At 38.4% G+C, this 21,999-nt stretch overlaps 1 protein-coding gene across 1 annotated transcript in view; it reads left to right on the forward strand.

Annotated features, from left to right (window-relative positions):
• Window positions 1-5,067: 5,067 nt before the first annotated feature.
• The window catches only part of efna3a (ephrin A3a), a 136,102-nt gene continuing 119,170 nt past the window's right edge, over window positions 5,068-21,999 (forward strand). Inside the window, exon 1 of the mRNA XM_089122846.1 lies at window positions 5,068-5,839. Within this exon, the coding sequence (XP_088978972.1) occupies window positions 5,730-5,839 (110 nt within the window). The 5' untranslated portion in view covers window positions 5,068-5,729. The remainder of the gene's footprint in view (window positions 5,840-21,999) is intronic.

Consider the following 21,999-nt stretch of genomic DNA (forward strand, 5'->3'; position numbering starts at 1 on the left):
AACAGAAGCTTACGCTAGTAAACTAGTAACCTGACTCGAGGCAGAGAGAGAAGTAAATGAATAGTTGAAATAAAGTCGTCATTTTTGTTGTTTTTTGTGAACAAAAAGTGTTCTCGTCATTTGATAAACTTAAGATTGAGCCACTGTAGTCACTTGGACTATTTTAACGATGTCTTTATTAACTTTTCGAGGCCGGCAAGTTTCAATTCATCAAGAAGCCTATGGACTAGTAGGAGTGATCCAGCTCTCAGATTTCATCAAAAATATCTCAATTTGTGTTCCGAAGATGAACGAAGGTCTTACAAGGTTGGAACAACATCAGGGTGAGTAATTACTGACAGAATTTAAATTTTTGGGTGAACTATCCCTTTAATGCATTGAAGTAACTATTATTGAAGACCAGCAATAATGATTTATTTTGATTACACCTTAATGGCAATGTATATACATCACTGTCAGACTAATTACTGGATTAAAAATGTTCAAGATCATTGGGTCATCACTCTTTTATAGTTTTACTGATTGATTGACAAAACAAAAGACCAATAAGAAGACATATTATAAATAGCTCCAAGATTTATCTATGTGCTGATATAATTATTTTTTTTTAATAGTTTGTGTTGTGCCTTATAATGCCAGTGCCATGACTTCATAACATATGTCATTGTATCATTATATATTGTTTCCAAACTTTCGGTATGTGACATAATGAGAAATTAATATTCCACATTTGGAATTTTCTTTTTTTAAATGTGTTAAAAAAAAAAGCATAATCATCTAATGAAACATCAACACACAACAAGTTCAAAGAAAAGTTATTTTCATATTTAATCTACTGTCAAAGTTTAGCGAGAAAATAAGAGTAATAAAGTGCTATTTTAGGCAATATCTCTTGCACTGACTGAAAGTGATATTGCTTTTTTGTCATTTGAGTCTGTTGCATACACAAACTTGAGATTGTAACGATAAATAAATCACTGCAACAATAAGAAGACGCAAATAAAATATGTGACTGAGATTGAAACATTCAGATAAATGGTGTGACAGCAGACGGAGAGAATGTGAAAGGATGAATGAATTAGTTGACGTGGAAAACGAGATGGATGAGGGACGGGTAACGGAGGGGGTGGAGAACAGAGAACAGAACGCACCCATCTCCGTGTGATCTCGCATGCCCCGTGAATAAAAACCTTGGGAAAAGCAATTAAACACTAAACAAGGATACATGACTGCAGCAAGTCACATTGATGATAATGGATTATCTGGATAATCAATGTGCCCATAGCAGGGCTACTCATGAATTAATCACAACCAACACGCGAAAGCAAACAGAAACAGCCTAGTTTTACTAATGTCTCTCGCTGCCTAGCAACGCCTGAGCCACAATGTGCGCATCAGCACATCGCCATCACTCAAAACCCGAGCCAAACGTATCTGCATATAGAAGATGCATAAAAGACATGTGAACATGCACAATGCAAACATAATGATTTATACATAAAGGACAGCTTACTTATTATCAACAGATGCAAAACTGTTTGAAGGGTCAGTGCAGATGTTCCTCAAACGCGCGTGTCTTTGACAGAGTTTCGGAGAAACTGTCCCAAACTGATTTTGGGACAAGAAGGTAATGTGAGCGTCTTGAGATGCAAATAGATGGGCTACGGCAAGTGAAACAGTTTAATACTGGATGAGATATTGACTCTGGAGGGAGAAAAAAAAAAGAACGTGATTGACAATAGAAGCAATTGACATGGCATACTATGCAGAGACAAGTGCAAGGACGGTAGATGGAGTGAGTTAAAGAAGTGATAGTTCTCTCATCCCCTTTACTGCCGTCACCACAGCAACATGCCTGGAGGGGACACGAGAGAGGCAACATCCCTGACAAAAACAACAGAGAAGGGGAGCAGGGATTGAAAGAGGGAGGACACATGAAAGAAAGGAAGGCAGAGAGGGAAAGAGTGATGCTGGGAATGACAATAGGCCATCATACAAGATGAGGGAAAGAGGAGAGACCAATTAGTCACATCTCATTGGTCCATTTTCAAATGTATAAACACCACATGAAGTGCATGGAAATTTTATGATGGCTATAACATTTGAATATAAATGTGTGGTAGGCCTATGCTTACTGTCTGAGTAGGTATTACAACCTACTATTCGGACATACTCTGTGGCGTATTGGTTTTCGCATGATATGCATTCGGAAGTATTCGAATTCAGATGCAGTGAAAGTCTTGGTTCAGATTACACGATTTTAGCCCGATTTTGGCACAATCCGTTTGACGTAGGGTGTCGTGGGGATTCGTAAACGACAACTGACGTCGGGACGCAAAATTCGATCGTATCATCTCGTATAGTGTGTCATAGTGGGCGACAACCTACGTCGCGTCTGCGATGCTTCATGACATCATGACAAAAAGACTAGCATATTTAATTATTTTTAACCTGACGAGTTCCAAACTTTTCCGTACACAACTTTCAAAAATGGCGAAACGAAAGAGAGATGATGGTGCTAAAAGTAAAAATATATAAGAAACCACAAGTTTTTACCACAAGTTCTCTTTGGAGGATTGACAGCCCATACTGTCCTCTTCGAGCAATGCAGGAACGTGTCCATTGTCGTGTTTTCTTACTTTTTTTAAAACTTTTTTTCTGAACACAGGACAGCCAATACAACACTCATCGCTTCATCCATTGTTTGTTTACGTTCGTTTCGGGAAGTCACTCGATACTAGTTTACATCACGCACCTCGTTAAAGACGGCACGCAATGACTGGTCAGGAAGCAACGTGTAGTCTGACATGTTTCTCCTTAGATATCCACAATAAAGGCTAAATGTCTTACGGCGGAGTTTCTACCGCGTCATCACCGGCGGCCATCTTGTCACAGGCAAGCTGATGTAAGATCTCATTGAAATCTTGACGGATTTACAAACAGTTTGGTTTCTTACAAACGTTATTAACGTGGCTATAATTCTGGATGATTATTTATTTGTACACTTACTATTCATAAGTATGCAGTGTCATAACTCCATCTCTGAGGTTTATAACAAACCAAACCGTTTGAAAATCAGTAGAAAATTGAGAAAGTTATGGTTAGTTAAAAAGTACATGCACGTAACACAATGTTACGAGTGACCAAGCTGCCTGTGACAAGATGGCCGCCAGGTGCAGACGTCGACCTCGATTGGCCAGCAGCGTGGACGAGATATTTAGCCTTTATTGTAGATATCTATGTGTTTCTCATCCACGACACGACAAGATTTTAGGAGTCAAAATCGTGTAATCTGACACAGTGACTATCAATATGGCGAATGTAGTAGATCCGCATTACATTTATACTTCACAGATTCCTATAGAGCAATTTTTTTAAGAGTCACAAAGTAAGTTCCTATACAAACAGTAAGCGATATCGGATGCACCGTGTGAAATGTTGGACATTTTATGCACTTAACAGTCGCAACTAATTATGTGGTGGAGGTGGAGTGGCAGTATGTACAAAGTACAAAGCATGTGATATGAGGCATATGCATTTTATATTGTGGGTGCATACTGTACATAGCATGCAGTCATTTGGAAGAAAGGGTGGAGTTTATGTAGATGAAATACATGTGCCACCAGAGAGCAGAAATTCAAAACATTAAAAGGAAACACATAACTGGATGAATCATTCATGCGTTTAAAAGATAGATCCATTTCATGGCAACAGAACAGCATTTATGATAACCCATGCAGCGTGAACAGCAGACAGACTTCCAAGGCATAACACTGTAACATCATGTCTAATGATCCAACAGCATGATTCAAATGAGAACTAAGCAAATATTTAATGAGTACAATACTATTTCTCAGTGGGAATTGAATTAAACGTTAAAAAAAATAAATGTCAATTTTCTTATTGTATGTTCCAAACAGAACAGTTTTATTCTTCTACCCATCAACTGGATTATCAATTTATAATGATCCTTTACAGTTTTTGCTTGTCAGACTGTACGAACACGATCCCCGCTGTTAGCCATGTTACATTGTGGGATCTAAGTTCCCTTTGACGTCAGTCAAAATTCGTCGAAAATGGACACACAGATAAAGAGTCATTCAGAGTTTTACATCATCAGCTGCATTTACATGTGAGACATAAAATGGTGGCTAGCAAACAAAAAGAATCTCTAGAGTCAAATTTAATCATGGTTAGTCTTGAGAAAAAAAAGATGGTGGTTCCTACTGGTGTTTGATTTGACGGTTGTCGTAGGAAAGTCCACACTGCAAGACTGTGCCTTAAAACTTCTGACACTGACAGGATTTCACCGGAAGTGAAATATCCAGTAGCACCTCATTGCAGTACATGAGGTCCAGGGGGTGGATTTGGAGATCTAAGGGGTGGAGATGGGTAGGATTAGGGGTGGGGTTAGGGATCAGGGGGCAGAGATAGGTAGGATTATATGTGTAAGGTGGGAGGAGTTGGATCTGAATCCAATTCCTCCCCCCTGGATATTCTGCAGCAAGGAGCATCTCGAAATATGACCGCAGTAGTCATTCATCGCCTCTCTATGTCGAACTACAATGAACATGTTCTATTTTTATATTTTTTTGTGGGATTTGAAATAATTAATTAAATATTTAGGTGGTGTAACTGTCCAGGAATAATCAAATAAAAAAAAGCTGAAATTAAAAGTAGGCTAATAGTAGGCTAATGCCAGCAATTGGCAATAGTAGTTTGGCAACAGTGATTCTTTAAAAAGATAAGCGAACCAATGTTGTTTTGAAATATTGGTAACATTTAAAAAAATTATATTTTTTCTGCATTTTTTTAAGAAACCGAGACACAAGAATTATCAAAGATTTACTATTTTTTCATCTCAGATTTCATTATTTAACATTGACCCACTTTTCAAATCTAATCTCTGACTAGAAAAAAGGACAACAAATGACCAAATCAATAAAAACATTTCTACAAACAGTTAAACAAATCATAATTATTTACATTTTGCAAATCATTAAAAATATACAGGTCTTTTTAGTGGGCGGCAGGGGCGTGGCCATTCTGGCGACCGCAACCTGTCAATCATATAATGTGGCGGGAGCAAAAAAACGAGTGTCAGTGAGGACGCATAGGCTATGATTGCCTTACTTTCCTATTACAGGCATGTGAGTGTTTGGACAAAACCCACAGTGAACGCATAGAGGGGAGCTCACAGAAGTTCAGTGACCGTAAAATATGACTTTGCGAGTTAACAGAATCGTTTTTTACACTTATTGAGTCTGTTCTTATTTTTTTCTTCCGTCGACGCCAGTCAGTCACCTAACCAAAGAGACACCTGCCGCTGAAGACGGTTTGGCTATAACGTAAGGTGCTCTCCTTTTTGTCTCAACCGTCCATCGACAGTGAGTTTACCGTACCATTGTTCTTCTCTTGAGGAGGATTTTGTTTCAAAAAGGAATTATTCAGTTACTTGTTTCAGTAAATTCCAACAGACCTGCTCAGGATGCCTTGGATGAGCGTCTCTCTGCCATGGAGTTGCATTCGGGAAAGCGTGAAGCTCTGTGACTGAACAAACTAGCCGTACTGCGGCACTATCGCCAAATAAACGCTTTGTGACTGTCTGTCCACTTGCTGAGTCGCAGAAATGTTGTAAAAAAGCGTTAGTTTTGCGTGGGACTGGGGGACTGAGAGTCGAAGAAGGCGAAGAGACCACTGCAGGTGCACGTGAACGCAGGAATATTATAATGGCTCTCGCGGCGGTTTCCCTCTACCTCCTCGCGCTTGCCTGGGCGAACTTGCGCCCGGTCCACGGGAACAACCGTCACGCCGTGTACTGGAACAGCTCAAACCTCCAGTAAGTGGGTTCAGAAGTTTTTTTTTTTGTTTTTTTTACGTCGGATGTGGGGAGATTTTAGGTCCCGTAAGACGGTTGACACGTAGAGATCGAGGGAGAAAAGATAGGCGAATCTCACGAATACATGTCCGGGACATGTACCAAACAATCACAACTAGATTTTCCTCTCACCAAAAGCTTAGCCTACGTTAAACACAATTGAGATTTTGTGTAATTTGACTATTATGGCAATAAGCACATTTTCATCCCAGATATTTAATTCGATTTAATTATATTTTAGGGTGAGCCAAACATGTTCTTGACAGGTTTCGTGAGATTTATCTGAGAGTTTAGATTTAGTGGACAACACTTGGTCACGTGCTGTACATTTTGACTCGTGCGCTCAGGAAGTTGATGAAGTGTCTCCTGATTGAGACATTGCTTCAGCCTCCAGACTGATTTATTACTTTTTGTATCACAGGACTTGATTGTGTGCTGATAGGTGATCATTCACATTACCTGACAGCCAAGACGGGATAGCTAAATAATCTGGGAGGAAAATCATCATTACATCCATTTTTATCTGGCCACAGATATTTTTTTTCTTCTCCCCTGCTGCCCTGTCCCCTTTGTCTATGAGAGCTTCTATACTGTAGCCTTTCTTCAGTTTAATTTCTTTTGGCTGTAATTACAAGAACTATAGTGGTGATGAATGAGAAGTGCCTTTAGTGTTATTATCTTAAGATTAATCACATTTATCTCTCCTCTGATAAAAGGGAGGGCGATCCACTCCTCCCTCCCCCACCTCTTGTCTATTTGTATTCATCTCATCCACTTAATCTCTTGACTATATGCAGCTCACCCGCACTCTTCTCGTCTTCTGTATCACTTTCAGTGGGTTTTTTCTTGCTGTATTCCCACTATTGATATGCATCACTATATGTGATGGAAATATGGAAATATTTCTCATACTCAAACTGAGGGTCCGATATGTGGCATGAATGTCAGGGAGCATTGCACTCCAAACACGGTTTCAGCAATCCTCAAAACCCTCTAGTGCAAACTGGGTCCAACAAGCACCAGCTGCTGCAGCAATTAAGTGTGTAAGATAGTTTGTGTGTAGAAAAAGATGAGAAGAGCCTCATTAATACCCAGGTCCTCATTATCAGCATCTTCAAAGTGCACAGCAGTCACACGTTTCCCTGTGTGTAACATTCTGTTGATACTGTTATCTATTACCTTTAATTATCCTTTGTGTTTGAATGCAAGTTTTGGTTAGATGGCTACAGATGTCTGTTTATCTTTATTTAAACAACTAGATAAAGGTTGGCTGTATAGAATAATTTCATTCTTACTGTAAGTTTAAATTATGATATGCAGTAGAGAATAGTGAAAGGTTTGTATGTATACGTCAGTCAGGTATTATACTTTGAGATGTTTTGTCTTTGAGTCTTGGCAGGTGCAAGTCTTTCTGAAGAATAGCCATTAATGAGAAATAGTAATGTTTCAGTGGTAATTAATGTTTCTAAGGCCATGTCCCGACTCCATTTATGTTTTCATTTGAAAACGCATCTTTTTCTTTCCGTTTTGGCCTTCCGTCCACACTGAGACGGCGATTTTATTAATTAAAACAAACTTTTTTTTTAAACTTTTTTTCCAAAGTGGATACATTTGAAAATGCCATTGTAGTGTGGATTGTCAAAATGGAGGTATTTAAAAACAATGATGTAAATTTAGTCATGTGATGCATATTGTACTAATAGGTATTCATGTTTATACCGGTATTGTTCCTGTTATGTGCTATTTACTTTCACATTGTTGCTAAAATGTTACTTTGTACACCCTTCATATCGTACTCCTGCAAAGATGACACTCACATGAAATGCATGAGCAGTGGCTTTTTAGACCAAATATATAGTATGGTGTCCGAACAATGGTAAGATGATTTGCTAAACAAAATTATCCCGTCAGAAGAATTGTGCAAGAACTCCTCATCAGCCGGAAGTTGAAGCCTCGCGGGAGCCGCCATTGTAGCAGAACTTCACCTGCTGTTAGCATCCCATTGACTCCCATTCATTTTGGCGTTACTTTGACACCGAATAACTTTACATCTGAGGCGTCCAAAGACTTAATTTGTCCATTATTTATTTCTAAAGAAACACGACAATGTATAAAATGCTCCATTACTATGTACCCATACGTTACAGCCCCGTAGAAGCCGTTTGTGTAAAAATAGGCTAAAGATTGCGTCATAACCACGGGACTTTCTGTCGCACAATAGAGACATTACCGTATAGACAGGAGGAGAAGCTCGCAGGCAATCTTTTACTGTCTATGAAGCAATCGGGGGGACATGGAGGCACAAAGTCAAGGTAGAAGCCCATAATTAGAGAGTCCATAAAAGCAACTGGACAAAATATTTCAACAATGTTTTGTGGAATTAGGTGATTCAGTCGTCACGCTCAGACATCAGACAGGAAGTGCAATAATCGGGCTTCAGTCTTCTCCGTTGAAATCAATGGGGTCGCTGCGCCCATTTCTTTTACTGTCTATGGCAGTAACCAACGTTTCAGTGTGGATGAGAAATTTTTGGAATGGACGCCTGAAAACGCTAGCATGGACGAAGAGCGTTTTTAAACGAAAACGCCGTTCACAAATGTATCTGGATTAATGTAGACGTAGCCTAAGAGTTGTGCATGTTCAGAAGGCAGTGTCAGGGAGTTTGTACCTTGCATGTCTCCGTTAGTACAGAGTCTATTTCTACTCCCACACTGGGAGAAGATCTGTAAAATAATGCGTAAACTGACCCAGATTGCAGGTAGCCGAGGAACTCTCTGAGGCCTTACGGCATGAATACTGATCCCAGATCAGTCCTGAGAGGCTTAAAGCTTCGGGCCACACACTACTCAGAAGCGCATGCAGGCACGGTACAAACTGGAGCAACAATCTCCCAACCAACCGGTTCCCATGAGCCCCTCAAGGGCTTGAGAGTGTTTATGGCCCAGTGGGCTGTCACAGTTCTAGGTGAGAACCTCCTTTTGCGGCTGACGCTCGGTCCAGCTGAGGTAGGCAAGTTAGCGGTGGAGCCGGTCGAGCACTTTATGTGCGCTTAAGTATCCGGGATCACTCTCACTCCGCATCCTGGCACTCACATCGCCGAGACAGATAAAAGAGCAGACTGATAAAAGCGCTTTCATAGATGCGGCGAGAAAACCTTGCTCACGGAGTCTGTTTGAAATTTCTCTGTAAAGTCAAGTGAATAGAGGATCATCAATCATGTGAGGGATGATGTGTCTGGGGGAAAATGCCAAATCTGGAAGAAGTCAGAAAGAACGTGACTGCCTGGTGTAATATGACAGAAATTTGCACGGAGGGCTTCAGATATGTGTAAACAACTGAAAGGAACACGCATAGGGTGTTGATTCGGATGGTGAGGATGAGTCAGTAGCACACGGCTGGGCTTTCGATTGCATCTGCACGGCCCCATTAGGAGGCAACGCTCTCAGCTTCTGCTGGCACTGGCACTGCAACCCAAGCTCATTACAGCTGTCCCAGCTAATGGAACACACACTCACACACAAAGTCATTTAGTTGCATTCTGTCCAGCACACACGCAAAGTCCCTTGCAAACAAGTGCGCATACTAATGTACTTTATGCGGATCAAACTGACTTGTAAGCCGAACGGGAAGAACGTTCATGCACACGAGTGACAGGAAAAATACAACCTAACACACACACACACACACGCATTAAAGGGATAGTTCACCCAAAAATGAAAATTAGCCCATTATTAACTCGCCCTCAAGTCATCCTATATGACATTCTTCTTTCAGACAAATACAATTGGAGTTTATAGCCTAATGAAATTAATATTTTTCTAACAGAAATGCTTCGCTTTCAGAAGGCCTTTATTAACACCCCAGAGCCGTGTGGAGCACTTTTATGATGGATAGATGCACTTTTTATGGACTTCAAAACAAAAACAACCATTCTCTGCAATTATAAAGCTTGGAAGAGAAAGGCCATGTTTTAATATATCTCTGATTATTCGTCTGAAAGATAAACCTAGGATGACTTGAGGGGGAAAAACTAATGGGCTAATTTTAATTTTTGGTTGATCAATCCCTTTTAATCATTGCAGCTCCCAGGTTCTCTGCTAATTAGCAACATTTGATGTGGAACATGTGTAGCTGAGCAAGGTGGCCGTAGGGTACATTTCCTGTGGCGCCGTGGCCTCTTGCACCCAGCACCAGGATGGTGTCGTGGCCTGGTATCAGAGCAGGGCCCTTTAATTGGTCAGCCTCTGTCAACATGATGATAACAAATGAGAGCCCTGCTCTCAGACCGCACTCAGAGCTCTAGGCTAGGCAACGGTGAAGGGCTTATGTAAGGGGAGATTTACCTTAGAAGAAAGACAAAATGAAATGTAATATGTGCTGTGAAAGAACGCACTGCGACCTTTAAGAGCTGGGTCAAATAAATTTGAAACCAGCTTGTATAGTAGTGAATTTATTCTTGCTTGTGGTGTGTTGCTGAATTCAAAAAATGTTGTCCTGTAATTTTTTCCCTAATTACAGTAGCCTAGCTGTGAGACTTGATGACTTAATTGTTCCTGCTAAAACCAGCTATGATTTAAAAAAGTTTCAGTTTACAAAAGCTGTTGTGAAAATATGAAATATATAAAGTCACAAAAATGTATCAAAATTAATAAATATCAATATCATTATACAGTGACATGTCAAATCAAGTGCCACAGAGAACACTTTTTTAAAGCAAAATAGTGTACAAGTTTGTTTTAAAATATTAAAACAAAATGAAGACTGAAATATTTTGGATACTTTGAGGTTGTCATTTTATTAATGAAACTAGTTTATAGTTAATGCAATGAATGACAACTGTGGTCACTGTGCTAAAACACCTGTTTGAAGAGAAACTTTACATTGAAATGTACATACTTTACAAAAACCATCTTGACATCAGTTGCTTCAAAGTGAACAGTTGCTAGAGAACATATTGCACATTTTGAATACATTTGTAGATTTTGACTTGTGTTGTTTATCTACGATAATACGAATCCCTATGCAAATTTTAAAAACAGAGTAAAAAACAGTTAATTTTAATCTTCTGTTTGTCAGGTTTCATGTCTAGAGGACATCTCTTCCCCAGCCTGTGCAAGTTTTATTGACTTAAATGCAGATTTATTTGGGGTATAAATTAAATATCAGTGCAATAAACACAAACACATTTAAATATTATTCTCAAGAAAATAACTTACAATATAGCCACTGCATGCAATTTGTTACATTGTACAGGTGAATTAATATCCTATATGTGCAGGTCTTTGGGTGTATACTATCTAAAGACACTTTCTGTGAGCACTTGTCTTGAATTCTGTCAATGTACCGACTGTATGTGCATCTATTTGCATGTGAAAAGCATCTGCTAAATCATTTCCAGTCCTGGAAACCCAAAGCACTGCACATTTTGTACGTCCCCCTTATCTGACAACCAAGTTCAGTTCATGTCGCTCACTGCAAACAAGCTGATGATTTAAACCAGGTGTGTAAATGAGGGAGAAATTATAAAATATGCAGTGCTGTGGGTTCCAGATTTCATTATTATTATTTTTTATTATTCATTTGAAAGTAGGCCTATAATTGATTGGTGGACCACAAAAACGTACTGAGGTAGTTAACTTGGGAAGTTTTAAAATGCCATTAACAGACATTATAGGCACTGGGTGTATTTGAGCAGCCACAGTGCTCTCATGTTTTTATGTAATTGTGCTATGATCTGAAACAAAGCTTTTAGATGTTTTTTTTTTTTTTTTTTTAAGCTTAAAAATCTAATTTTAGAGGTGACAATGTGATGATGCTACCCTTATGGATGGTTTTGTATTAGACCAGACTAAATGTGTTCTTCTTTTCAACTAGATGAAACAAGACAAGTGGGTGGGAAAAAAACAGTGGGAAAGCCTAGGAAAGTTTTATTTAATTTTTTTTTTTTTTTTTTTTTAGCGCACAATCTTCTGTGCTTCCGAGCAAATTATCATTGTGACAAATGGCTTCCCTGGGAAATGGAGGCATTGGGTGGAGTGATCAATGACCATCCGAGCAGGAGGCTTCCTCCTGCAGCTCATTACAGTCACATATATCCCATTAATGAAAAAAAAAAAAACCCAGACAAAACTCACACAGTAAAACAAGGTCGCATGCAGAGAACAGTTGCTGACAACAAAAAATGTCTGCTCTGGTAAGTATTACTGATGGGAGAAATAATCGATTCACATAGCTATCACGATTTTTCTTTTTTTTTACGATTATAAAATCGATTTTTTATTATACCAGAATCAATATTAATTCAAATTCAATTGCTTTATTTTTGTCCTTGCTCGTAGATGAGGTTGACAGAAGTTAACCACTTTCGTTCCAACAGAGGATGAAATGTGTCGTTATCTGTGAGTGTTGAGTGACGTAATATAATATTAATAGAATAAGCTTGTGTTAATCTAACAATGGCTTTCAAGATTCTTGAATAATTTAAGATGCCAATTTGTTTTAATGCTTTCCTTTACAATATCCTCAGAGACAAGTCAATAATGGAGTTCAGTATAGTTCAGGAAAGAGTACAAAAGTTCGTAAAAGTTTTGTAGGGACTGGCATTTTTCAAAAATATTATATTAGAATATTTTGGTTCATAAAAAAACAAGAAAGTCATTTTTTTTCTTCTCAATCATGAAGTTTAAATTAAGCTTAGGATTTATCATGGATTCACTGCATTTTCAGCCATCAAAGCAGCAAAGTTCGAATAGTATTTTTATTTTTCGAATAATTATTACAGATTGAATATTAGACTATTCATGCACACGCCTTTAGTGATGTTCATTTTTGTAATTTTGACTGCTTGAGTTCTGGACAGATAAATCAGCTGCAGTGGGACGATTGAACAAACTCTCTTTGTGCTATTTTATTTTGTTGGTCAATCAGATGCACGCTTCTTTTCTTATACCAGAGCTGTTGCATATTGAAGAAACTATTGAGTTAAAATAGTAAAATTTTTAAAAGCATGTCTCAAGATCCCTGCATGCCATCCATTTCATCAGTTGTGCTTCATTAACTATTTAGCTATTTTCACACCTCTCTTCATATTTAGTCTTTAGTGCTATGACCATCTCAGACTGAAAGCCTTCATGTAGAGTGTTGATGTACAAACCACAGGGTGCCACAAAATGCCACCGCAATTAATCTAGGGGCCGACATAAAGGACTGCCCAATGGCCAGCGTGTACGATGCTCAAGACAGTTGACAGAACTTAGCCCGATCGAGAAAGTGCTGCATCGTCACGAAAGTTGATCATTTGTAGCAAATTAGCTTAAGACTAGAGATGGGACTAGACATTTTTTCTAAAATATTGCATTTGAATATTCAGGCTACTTAAAAATTTAATATTCGTTTTTTTTTTTTTTTAAGTAACACTATGTAGTTTTTCAACCCTCATAATATATTTCCAAGACCCTTGTGATGGTACATCGACTTACAATTGGTTAAATGGCACGTCTGCCATCTGACATGTGACTTCGGGTTTCGGTTGTAGTAACCAGACGAGAGCACAAAAAGAACTACAAAATTTGACTGCTTTACGGCATACGTCACATCCCTCACTACTTCCTCAAATTGTCTGTGGCCCACCGCCTATCTACAGTAGGCGGTGGGCTAAATTACTTAAGACTGCGGTAATGGACAATTCCGCTTCCAACCTGTAGGGCAACTGCAGAGGAAAAGTTCCTCGGTGTTGCTTTAAATGACTTATAACGAAAAAGACGTTATTTTAAGTTAATTTTTTGTTTTTACGTTTTTGTCACCATTTCTGAACAAGCTTACAATATGTTAAAGTTTTATTTTAGTTGAAAACATTAAACAGTAGGCCTACGTGTAAACAAAAAATGTAAAAAAACAAAAGCATTAATAAAAGCATGCTTAAGCAGCGCGAATGGGAAAAAAAAAGCTCAAAAAGATATCATATAGAACATACACACACTCGAGTCAGCATATGATCATCGTGTTTATATTGTTTGACGTTTATATTAAGAAAAACAATAATATCCATATGCAGAGCGACTGTCGTTTCTCCAGTAGTGGGCGGAACTAATGTGCGAACTGGCTGGCACTCATCTATTACCGTCCCTATTTTGATTTCAGCAAATCAGCTCAAGCGAATGCTGGATATGTGATCACTTTTTACACACGAGAAGCGCATTCATTACAAATATTCTGTTTTTGGATGTACAAATGAACATTAGTCTCCATAGAATCCCCTCATCTGAGCCACTAAGGACGCAGTGGATGAATTTCATTTATGTCGGAAATGTGCTGAAGAAATTAGGTAAAGTCTTATGTTTGTGCAAATCATTTTACGCCGGACTGCTTCACGAAAAAGAGAAAAGTTGATTCTGAAAGATGGGTCGATCCGTTCAACCGTTATAGAGCTCAAACTTCTTGTCCAGAACAAGTATAGCATTAGGAGCTTGCAGAAGTCATTCAGTTGGGCAGTGAGTGATTTCTTTGTCCTTTGTTGTTTGATTAACATTAAAAACACAGCAGCAGGTTTATTAAGCTGCTGTACCTTTAAGAACTAATACACGGATCCAATATACTTTCAAACATGCATTTTGTTTATTTTATACTGTACATGCGTAACTGTTGGCTTAATTACAGTTCACAGTTAACCAACTACGTTTACTAGGATACTCACAAAGATGGGTGTTTTTACCTAATTTTGTATGAGTTTGTCAGTTCAAGCGCAAGAAGATGAAAGAGAACTCAATGCAGTAGCTTATTCAAGTACTTTCTGTAGTATTAATTATTTGAACCACTGGCCTGACCAGAGCAAAAGCAATGTAAGTCTAAGTGTATGGTAGATCCACTGCCACCCAATGGTCTCTACAATTAACACAGCTCACAACGCTTTTGAGAAACACAGCCCATACCAGTAAAAAAGTACCTCAATCACAAAAATAGTAATACAATCGTATAAATTTGCGCCATTATTATTTTCTTGGTTTATTATTGATCGTCACTTCCAAATATGTGGGTGCTTATCCATAATGTTTATGTGTAAGGAAGGATTTCTTTTGTTGTTGAATACTGTGATTTCATGATTTGAATGCTGTAACTTTGATTTAACATAGGTAATGTCAAAAAAGGATGTATGTGTAGTATGCCCTCGAATGTCTTACTTGGATGTTTAAAAAAAAATGTAATGAATTCAAACCCTAGCTCCTCAAGTCAGTCCTCATGCCAAGGGACTCAATTTGTGCAGGTAGATAAAAATCTATTTCAGTCTTTGAGCATATACATATATATATATATACATATTTGCCAAAGAACAAGAGGAAAGTCAGTTATCGATGGATTGGAACAAGGAATAAAAAAATGACTGGAGCAAGGAATTATTCAAAAGGTGTTAAAAGAAACCGAGACTGGCAAATTAATTAACACTGCGAAATTAGGAGCAACAGTGAGGATTAGAAAATTAATTGGAAATGGGGGCTATGGAATGTGAGGTTTAGAGGTATTTTTTTCTCCTGGAAAAGGTTAAATTGAGGATAATTATTGAACCACATGGTTTTAGTTAAGTGGATTGATGCATTTAGGCAAGCGAGCATGTGTTGTGCTAGTCTGTCGCCGCTATGCGGTGGCTGTGCTCTCAAGAAAAGAAAAAGACAAGTGGATTTGCCAGCTGATTACATGCAAGTCTGTCCATCTGGCATCTTGGCATGATGGCAAAGTCTCTCTGATTCTGCATATCAAATGTACCTTATTCCAGCATTCAGTATTCAGTCATTCATTGCCAATGAATTACTATGGACACAGAGGAAGTAGGAAATGCCTATTTTTGAAATTTTGTACGTGTACCAGTCACGTTTTCTCTTTTCTCTTGATTGCTACACATTCCAATCAATCATGACTCTAATCAATGTGTGATGTACTTGAGTCAATCTTTATTTTGCCGAGAGCACGATAACATGTTTTTGCGTTGCTCCCAGCAAGGCTGGATCATTCCTGTGGAAATGACACATCTGTGCCTATCATTCCCCTGGTCCTGTGCCTACTGCATACATAAAGAGAAAGACTGCCTCTGCTTTCTGAAGAAGCATACGCAGAGTGGTTAGGTGGATGTATGTGTCCGACCTGTACCTTCTCTTTATTTTCGGCATGGAGGATGACAGTCTGTAAGGACCTCTGTGAATTCCCTGCCACGGTGTGACTCATGCCTACAGCCGTTGCCAAGTAAAACCAATGGCTTGCTGCGTAATTTCTCGGCGTTCCCTCTGGAAAGTCAGATTGAGGAGAGAAGGTGATCGATCCAAGCTGAATGCAGGGAGGACCTCTAGCCTCCAAATAAATACATAACCGTTAAATACGAGGCTTTGGGTGGCCGAAGAGCGGTCGATTCCGGGCCTTGTGATAATCAATGCGCAAATTCATTTTTTTGCTTCAATGTGACAGTGTGGGAATTCTAATACCCATTAGAATTGAGAGCGGGAGTGGGAAAAGAGGAGGAATTGATTTGAATTTGAGAGGAGAGAGTGCAACGCTTGCGCCTCTCAAGCGCTCTACCCTGAGGTCACCCCCTTCTGACTCCTAAGGAACAAAAAGTGAGAATACATGAGAGATGGACAGCAAAAAAAAAAGATAGTCAAATGGAAGTCATCGATGGGGTAGAACATTTGGTCATCATGGTTCAGTGGAAGTATAAGGTTTTATGAGGGCCTTATTTCCATTTTCCAGGGATTTGTTCAAGTCAAGTAGAGTCTGAAGTTTGACTGAACTTGTGCACCATAAGTGTTGGGAAAAAAAAAATCTAGTGAACTAATTTTTTAGATGTTAAGATGGAGCCTTTAGGTAATTGAACCATTAAATGGACTACTTGGCCTTAGAGCACTTCTAGTGCTTCTGTCGGGTAGTTGTACAGCTGTTACAGCTCCATTTGATATGATTGTAGCTATCCACTTTATGTTGCTAACACAAATAATGCCTTGTGTAGTTTGTTCTGGATAGTATATATAAGCTTATATTGAGTATTTTGTTGTCTGCAATTGCTTTTTTATGATTAGGCTCATGGCCCCAATAGCTGTATACCTTCTTAACACTGTATTATGGTCCTTGGGTGGATTAGAAGTAGGCTAGTTAATTTTATGTGACCAAAACCTAGGCTGTGAGGGATAGAAGTGCATTATGTTGATGTTTCAGGTAACAAACCATTGAAAATGGTCTTTCTTTTTAAGCTTTTAATGTTGTTTATATGTCTACGTGTTGTTTTTAGTATGCATAATAAGACGAACCATGTTTCAAATTCAACAGTCAACACATTTGCTGAGTATGTTCTCCTTAAAAATGCTGTTAACCAAAGACAGTCTCAAAAAAAAAAACTGTTTGAAATTGTTGAAATCTGTTTGAAAAACTGAATGAAATCTTTAGCATATCATCATTAATATGCTGTGAAGCAGGGAGAGAAGCCAGAATATCCTGCTATATTTTTCTGTTAACAATATAGTGGGTGAATTATGTATATGATGTATATTATGATGAACTATATGCCTTTTCCCACTGACGTTCTGAGTTGTTCAAAGATTTTCTAAGGATACTGGTTTTTAGAAGGCGAATGCAAACATGGTTTGTGTAACATTAGCAAGCAACACATTATTAGCTGCTTGATAACGTAGTCAAGCTAAAGGCTAATAATATGAATTACTGTTGTCTGTCCAACGTTGGAAAGAGCGATACCTTTGTTCAGCACTTACTACAGTAACTTGAGTAAAAGGTGACTGGTGTGAGTGGAGGCGTGGCTAATTTGCATAATCATGAATCCTTGTATTCTAAATTATGAAAGGGTGTAGATTTGCAATCAATGTACAATTAGAACGAAGTCAGTGTATTGTGATATAGTGCCTCAGTCTACATTACACTACATAATACACTGCATAATTGCATAATGTACTAGTCAAACTTGCAGGTATTAGGTTAAGGGACATTCTCATTCTAGAGAGCAAAAGCTTACTCACATGAACTAAACTACTTTGTTCACTCAAAGTCTTGTTTTCTAAATCTAAATAAGACTTGCACTGTTTTTAAGGGTTGTTTTGAGCCATGTCTTTGCTTCACTCCAGGTGTGTCATGTGAAAGAGAAAAACATGTTCCAGTGGACTCTGTTTGTTGTATGAAACGTACCTGTGTGTGACATCACTCCCTTGAGTCCCTCTGATTGCCTCCCTAGAGAGTCGCTGTCGGCATTGTTACCTAATCATCACACTTGCCATGATGACCACAAAATAACAAAAAAGCCATACGTATCTTGTAATTTTTTTTTTTTTAGTAGGGATCCCACAATTCTCAATATAATATTGAGCCATTCGGTACACCATCCACGGTTCAATATGCGCTTGTAAAACGCTTCCCCACAAATAAATACAATCACTATGCACTAAAGTTAGGGGGCGCTTAACCATGCTTGCAATGCTGGTATCAGATTTCTCACTTTAACTTGGCAAGCGGTGAAGGGAGGCTGCAGTACGAGGAAGCACCACCTTCTTTTAAATGTGTTTTGGTTTTGCCATTGAGTATAATGCAGAGGAAGAACAACCGGTACTAAAAAAAAGATTGTGTGAATGCATTGTTTTACACGTGTCGTCTACTCAAATGATATCACTGTCCGAAAGCAGGATAGCAGAGCAGGTATTACAGTCATCCAAAAAGCAACAGTCCCTTGCTGATTCCTTCCAGCATACACACCCAACTGGTTCCGAGAGACACAAAAAATAACAAAGGTAGTGGGGGTAGTGTTGTCACGGTACCAAAATTTCAGTATTCGGTACCGATACCAGTTAAAATTCACGGTTCTCGGTACCAATTTCGGTACCAAAGCTTAGTTTAAATTTACATATATTTAAGTGTTTATCACGGTTACAAGTATGGAAACTGTACATTCGTATTATAAACACTTTAGAAAAAGATTAGATAAAATGACCTAAAATAAACAATAGTATACACTAACACATTTTTAAAGTTGTTTGTAAAGTTTTAATCCATTATTTATTTAATGCACAATGAATTAAGTGAACAAACATGAACAATCAGGTGTTTGTAATAAATAACATTTTCAAACATTAATTAATGTTGTAAAAATATATTGTTCACTCAATGTGTTGATAACTAAGTAATGTTTATGAATGGTATCTTTGTAGCATTACCATAAAACATGTTTTATTTGACTTGACTGTCCTTATATTAATCTAAAACTGCATTCATATTTAATTTTAAAAAGGCTTTTTAAACCTGCTGAGTTATAAAGGCAAGAATACGCCTAGAACTGGCATTGACATTAAATGACAATACTAATACCATAGTACTCTGGTGTCGGGTAGATACTACTGTGCTCACTCGTAAAACTACCCCGAAAGCACTTTAGAGGCCGTTCACATGTCGCGCGTGTTTTTTAATTATATTTTTGCGCGTGCTTATTCTTTCCAAAGCGCTTGCTCTCACGCGGCGTCTGTCGTTGCAGACAACGAGTTTTTATTAGGAGCGCACTTGAATCACGCCTATATTTGAAATTGCGAATTTGCATGTAATCGGCCACTTATGGCAACGTGACATTAGCCTAATCCAAAATTTTTCCATATGTGGCTCTTTCCTCCTTTCGTTTCAACAAGTGGATTCAGAGAGAGAGAGCCATATCAGCGTTATGAAGAGGACGCAACTGGATTAACCTGGTACTCGGTACCTAGAAAAGCTGGTACCGTAACATTTTTTTTTTTAGTACCGACTTGGTACCGAAGTACCGAGTTTTTTGACAACACTAAGTGGGGGTGTTCATTGCTGAAGATTTGCAGCCGTTTTTGGTGATTGGAGATGTGGGCTTTCGTCAACTCATGAAATCGCTCGATCCATGTTTTATGAACTACCGTCTTGTAAATAATTACAGCGCCAAGGTAATTCACAACCTCTATGAAAAGAAGAATTCACAACAGTATCGTAGATTAATTGGCTAAAGCAGCTCTGACTACAGATAGTTGGTCCTCGTGGGCAACAGGGAGTTACCTCACTGTTGACTGTTCACTACATGTCGATTGGGAAATTAAGAGATGTCTTCCCCTATTTTGTATATGGACTATTAACAACTGCGAACTGCCAGTGTTCATTTTTATAAACATTTATTTTATATTATACACACAGTGTTTTGACAGCGACATTCTGAATAAAAAAATCAATACATGTTGTCAGTTATTTCTTTTCGTTTGAATGAAGCTTTCAGAGATTGTTGATTCTGGCGCGGCTCATTCTTCTCTGCCCTTGCCTTTGTGTGATTGTGTTCTGCGGGGTGACGCATCTTCAAATGCTAAAATTGCCAAGTTGATAATACTTGTTCCACTCCTCGAAATTGCAGTATGGAATATGAGACATGTCGCTGTTTTACTGGCTGGTTGGTCCAGTCTTAAATACTGCCAAACTGCGGATATACTGCCAGGGCGCGTGCGCGTTTTCTTCTTCGCTGCTCTAAACGGGTTGCTTGTGGCAACAGCACGACTTCCTGTGTTGCCACAAGCAACCACGGTTTATAGCAGTGAAGAAGAATTGATCTCCGATTTGCAGCGTTCGCTGGCGTGCATAATTAGATATTGTTTAAGATAAAGGTATCGAATCGGTACGATAAAGGTATCGAATCGCTACATGTTGTCACTTCTTCTTGAGTCCATTGTTTCACTCTGGTTTGAACATGAACATTGACATTTTCGATGCATGTCTGTGTTGAGGTACAAGGACACAAGCAGTTGTAGCTCCGCCCCCTGTGCTGAGAGCAGCAACTCATTTGCATTTAAAGGGACATACACAAAAACAGTGCGTTTTTGCTAACCCTCAAAAAGTGACAATTTTAACATGCTATATAAAAATATCTATGGGGTATTTTGAGCTAAAACTTCACACACTCTGGGGACATCAAAGACTTATTGTAAATCTTGTGAAAGGGGCATTATACCTCCCCTTTAATCGAAGCTCCAAATCCTGTAGAGATGGGTTTCCCACTCCTGACAGGTAAAGCCAATTCCAGACTCAATGATTTGAATGCAAATGCTGTAGTGGAGAGCCACCATAACTTCAAGTCCCATTGTATTATTGTACAGTATGTCTCTGACACTGAAGAGGTACCTATTATTTTCACTGGCTAGATAAATTGCTTTTGTTCTCAAGATGCAAATGTTCACACATTGCAATGTGATGGTAGTCATCAATCCATGGAGTCAAATTGATTAGGTTTACTTGAGGAAAATGCAATATAATAAATATTTTAATATTCTCTGAGTCGAGTAATATTCTCTAATGATAGAAGTAGAAGAATCTCAATGTTTTCACAATGTACAGCATATGTATTTTGTTATGGATGCACAATATATCAGTAACAGCATCAGAAATTTCTGATTCATTTTTTCATTGTTTAAATACATTGCATATTTAATTGTACATTCTCATTTCAGTTTTTACATTTAGATGACATTTGCTGTAATTTAATGCTAACAATATTGACCTTTAAAAATTGAAGTATTATTAAATAATTATTCTAATTGTGATACCTAAATTCAGTTGTAGCAATTAAAATAGATTTATTTTAGTGTTTTAGGTTTAATTCATTTAGACAAAAGTATAGAAATACTGGCCCTTATGTGAAAATAATTATTGGTATTAGTCAGATATGTAATATTCTGTGTATACCCAATTTCTATATATTTGCTCCCCTTGTGGTGAAAATCAAGCTATTAATCTTAAGTTGTTTATATGTCTATGTGGTGTTTTTTTAAATATGCTTTAAGAAAAACCGTGTACAAATTCATGTCAACACCATTGTTGAGGATTTTCTCCTTAAAACTGCAGTGAACCAAAAACGCTGTTTGAAATCGCTGGTGTTTCAGACGTCACAAACTACCTTGTAACCAATCAGGGGTGCGTTTCCCGAAAGCATCGTTAGCCAACTATGGTCACAAGTTCCGTCGTTACCAATAGAGTTCAATGGAAATTGCGACCAACTTGCGACCATAGTTGGCTAACGATGCTTTCGGGAAACGCACCCCAGGTCAACGTGTGATCGTCAACGAGGGGATCTCTGAACTGGTGTGAGTGAGTGGAGG

The sequence above is a fragment of the Pimephales promelas genome, chromosome 18 (assembly GCF_988280905.1).
Source record: "Pimephales promelas chromosome 18, fPimPro1.hap1.1, whole genome shotgun sequence".
NCBI lineage: Eukaryota > Metazoa > Chordata > Actinopteri > Cypriniformes > Leuciscidae > Pimephales > Pimephales promelas.